The sequence below is a fragment of the Octopus bimaculoides genome, chromosome 24 (genome assembly GCF_001194135.2).
Source record: "Octopus bimaculoides isolate UCB-OBI-ISO-001 chromosome 24, ASM119413v2, whole genome shotgun sequence".
Taxonomy (NCBI): domain Eukaryota; kingdom Metazoa; phylum Mollusca; class Cephalopoda; order Octopoda; family Octopodidae; genus Octopus; species Octopus bimaculoides.
Window position 1 is genome coordinate 19,889,083 of NC_069004.1, and position 4,470 is coordinate 19,893,552.

The 4,470-nt window shown below is 36.9% G+C and overlaps 1 protein-coding gene across 5 annotated transcripts in view; it reads right to left on the reverse strand.

Annotated features, from left to right (window-relative positions):
• The window catches only part of LOC106882261 (coiled-coil domain-containing protein 73), a 285,087-nt gene that overhangs the window by 17,850 nt on the left and 262,767 nt on the right, over window positions 1-4,470 (reverse strand). For all 5 annotated transcript variants that reach the window (XM_052976426.1, XM_052976427.1, XM_052976425.1 and 2 more), the window contains one exon: window positions 42-247. In XM_052976426.1, the coding sequence (XP_052832386.1) occupies window positions 42-247 (206 nt within the window). The remainder of the gene's footprint in view (window positions 1-41; window positions 248-4,470) is intronic.

Consider the following 4,470-nt stretch of genomic DNA (forward strand, 5'->3'; position numbering starts at 1 on the left):
TATATATATATATATATAGTATATTACATATAATATCTTACTTTATTAATATGTTGCTGATATTTTGTGATTTCATCCTGAAGTTGTCTTGCATTAACCGTTTCTTTTGGCGCTGATTGAGCACATATTTTCATCTGCAGAATTTCTTGTTGTAATGAGGCCAAGTCTGCATTGCACTGTTTCCATTGACACCTTACATGTTTGTTGACCCTTTCTAATTTCTGTTGTAGCTGACATGAGTTCTGTACTGTCAGAAAATAAGAAAGCAAGGAGTAAGCTGATAAAGGATATAGCAAAACAATAACTTATTTCATTTTTAAAAAATTTCTTTTCTTTTCTTCTCACAATTTATAAACAATTGCATCATTGGTTAGGATCAATCAGTGATTCACTGTAACAGTGTGAGGGACAGGGGAATACCTTACCCACCATAAAAATCTTGTCCATAAAGTACTATTTATACAGCTGTCCCATCACTGTTTATATCATGTATCAATATAAGTCTGAGTAAGATGCACACACAGAAAATGCACGTATACATATAATCACATGAGGAGAGGTATGAAATAAGGGCTGATACAGATCTCTCTCCAAAGAGCATTGGTAAAATCTATCTATTAGAACAACAGAACAAAAAGATGGACCAATTCACTGAGAAGATAGCACATAGGTACTTGGCATGTAAGACGCAAACTACAGAAAGGATTGATCATGTCAAGAGCTTGGCATGGAGCACTGACAAGTTTATGGCATCCCACTTTGAAGGATCCACCCATACAATCCAAGAATAAGAGATCCCCACCAATACATACAGCATACAAAGGCAAAAAACATTGACAGACAACAAATGTAGGCTTTGCAAGACTAAGACTGAAGACATCAACCACATTATTGCCAACTGTGAGAGAACATTTTCCAGATATTATCATTACCATGAGGTATGATGCAGTGAGAAGAACAGTCTGGAACAGGATAGCAAAAACAAAAGAAGTACCTACAAATGAAGTGGACTATATTGAGACCAATGAGTCAAAAGAATATTGGTGGAACTTAAAAATGAAAACACCTACCAAGTTAAATGGTCAGATATTGCGTGGAACTGCAAAGAAAAGATATGTTCTGTTGTGGAAATCAGTTGCCCTCTGGACACAAATGTGGTTAGAAAAATACAAGAGAAAGAGGTCATTTATGGACCATTGGTAAGGAGTTCACAAATCCAGTATCCAAGACACACTTTCAGCTTCATACCTATTATTATTGGAATAACAGGACACATACCAGCCTGTCTGGAGAAAAGTATAGCTGAACTTGGGATCTTGGGGAGAGAATGCAAATCCTTAATTCATACTCCACAAATTATCATATCTGGGACTATAAAAATCTGCAAGAACTTCTTGAGATTTAAAGGATGATGGTTAAAATAAGATACTTTCCTTCACAACCTTGCTACTGAGTAGGTGACCTGAAAAATTTAGTCTAAAATTAAAAGCAGGTAGGAAGGAAGGAAGGAAGGAGAGAGGGGGCAGGAAGGGAAGCAGGACCTGCCTGCCTATGCTGTATAAACAGAACACCAAGAACTTGTGGACATCTTACAAGTGATCTGGGATATGTTTCAACAGGTTCAGAACCTTAATTTGAATGACAGGCCATACAACAGCAACATAAGTAGAGAATCCATTAGATTAAAGTTAGCAGTTTTAAACAAATTAGCAAACAAATATTTGATGACCATTCAGTCTAGAGGCATGAAAACAACCTATGAAACCATTAATCTTTTTGATGTCTCAAATATTACATTACTAGCATATGACAAAGAGCTGAAGCTATGCAATCAAAATTCAAGCAGAATCCTGAACTAACATGGGCACATAACTTAAAAAATATAATTCTATTTCTGTGAAAAAGTATCTCACAGATCATTGTAGTTAGGAAATGTAACAAAGAGAACAACTTCACACATCAGGAAGACTTCCAAAAAAAGGCCAGAGAGGCAATTTGATGATACAAGATTCAAAAACCTAAACTCTGAAGTGCACCAGCTGAAACAACTCACAGCTATGGCTGAAAAACTAAAGTATAAATCTACAAAACATAAATGGTAAATGCTGAATAATTATTTGCTAGAGATCCCAAGTCAGTTTATTGCAGTTTCAATGCAAGAGGCTCAATCTCTGTGAAAGACACTCAACAAAAGATCAGATTGAGGGTTACTGGAGATCGGTATAGGAAACAATTGATCAATTTAACAAACAAGTTGTATGGCTAAAAGAACTTGAGCAGGACTACTTCAGATATGTCCAGCAAAAGCAATATGAAATAGATGGTGAAATACTGGAAACGGTTCCACAGAAAATGTCAAACAGGAAATCTCCAGGCTCCATAACCTCATAACAGGCTACTAGCTGAAGAATTTCACCTTTTATAGGTGAGATCTTATACAGTTGTATGGAGAAAATATAAAGTGTATACAAAAATTGCCCCAATAGTTATCAACTGCAACTCTCTCCTCATCTTCAAGAATAGTCAAACTACCCTGCCAGAACATTATGTACAAATTATACACTGGGTGCCTCAATCTGTTCTTGCAGGATTATTGTTCTACCAACAACATTATTGCACCTGAGCAAGCTGGAAGAAAGAAGGAGGTGTGGGGCTATATATAGCAGCTACTAATTAACAAAGAGATTTAGGAAAAAATTGCAGGAACTTAACTGTAGCATGGCTGGACTAACAGAAGGCTTTTAATACTATCCCACATAGTTGGATTATCAGGACCTTACAGTTAGCCAAAGTCCCTCAACCATTAGTGAGTGATATTGAATGCCTTACCAAGACTTAGTACTCCACTTTGCTCCTTAGAAATGGTAAGGAGCAAATTGAGTCAGATAACATTCACTACCAAAATGGTATCTTTCAGAGTGATAACCTGTCAGTGTTGCTCTTTGTCCTCTCATTAAAATCCACTATCATACTTCTCAGAAAATATAGTGGCCATAGAAAGTATCTTACATCTTTTCTTTGTCAACAACCTGAAACTGTATATCCAAATATCAACAATATAAAAAAAACAACAGGACCTCATCACCCAATTTTTCCACAGATATTAGAATGAAATTTAGTGAGTCTAAATGTACATTTTTGACAATGAAATGTAGAAATGTTGCACCCTCCTCTGAAAACCTAAAAATGACAATACAATCTCTACAGTCAGGTGATAACTATAGATATCTTGGACAAGATGAGAATATCAGATATGATGGATCCATAAATAAGGAGAGGACCAGGAATGAATACCTCAGGAGAGTAAAGGGAATATGATCATCAGAACTCTCAGCTTACAACAAGCACATTGCCCTCAACACCTTTGCAATACCTCACCTCATGCCTATGAACTAATTACAGCAAAAACTCAATGAGATACATGTTTGAACTCGCAAGCTGCTCAGTATTACTGGAAACTTCAATATCAATGGAAATGTAGACAGGCTATATTGCCCATGCAAGGATGGTGGTCATGGCCTCAAATCTGTATTGATGTCTATGAAGCACATATTGTGACACTGAAACAACATTTGCAGCAGAGGAAAGAGACTAGTAATTATCTTGCTACCATAAAATCAATAATATAACTAGGATAGCTAATGAACTTGAGGAGAGGTTTGAAATAAGAGCTGATACAGATCTCTCCCCAAGGAGCATTGGTAAAATCTATTTGTCAGAACAAAAAAAAAAAATTATCAGTTTACATGGGTACTTGGCATGTAAGCACTATCAAGTTTATGACCCCACTTCAAAAGCTGCCTCCATGCAATTCAAGAACAAGAGATCCCCAAGTACCTGCAGCATAAAAACCAGAAAACGTTAAGAGACAACAAATGTAGGCTTTGCATACCAAGACTGAAGATATTAACCACATTATTGCCAACTGTGAGAGAATGTCTTTCAGATATTATCCCACCATGAGGCATGATGTGACCAGAATGATTTGGAACAGAACAACAAAAAGGAAAACACCACCAGATGAAGTTGACTATATTGAGACCAATGGGCCAAAAGAATATTGGTGGAGCTTAAAAATTAAAACAGCTACCAAGTTAAAACACAACTGGCCAGATATTGTTGTGTGGGATCACAAGGAGTAGATGACAATGGACTGAGATGTCTAGCAATATGAGGTTCTTGAGAAGACCTTCCCACATCAGTGAAACTGAGTTCTAGAAACACTGTGTTCCACCCACATGTTACAATAAAACTTTTCCCACACTCTACCACAACAAACCAAACTACATCTCTTCTCTTCCTCACATTTCCTTTTTAACATGCACAATGCTTATCCTTATCTTCTCCACCATCTCTCTCCTGCTCTCTTTTGCACTCTCACTCTCTTGCACTCTCTCTCTCTCCCTCTGACAGGTTTACCATGTAAACCTGTTTCTGTCCTCATTCTTGATCACTCTCTCTCTCTCTCTC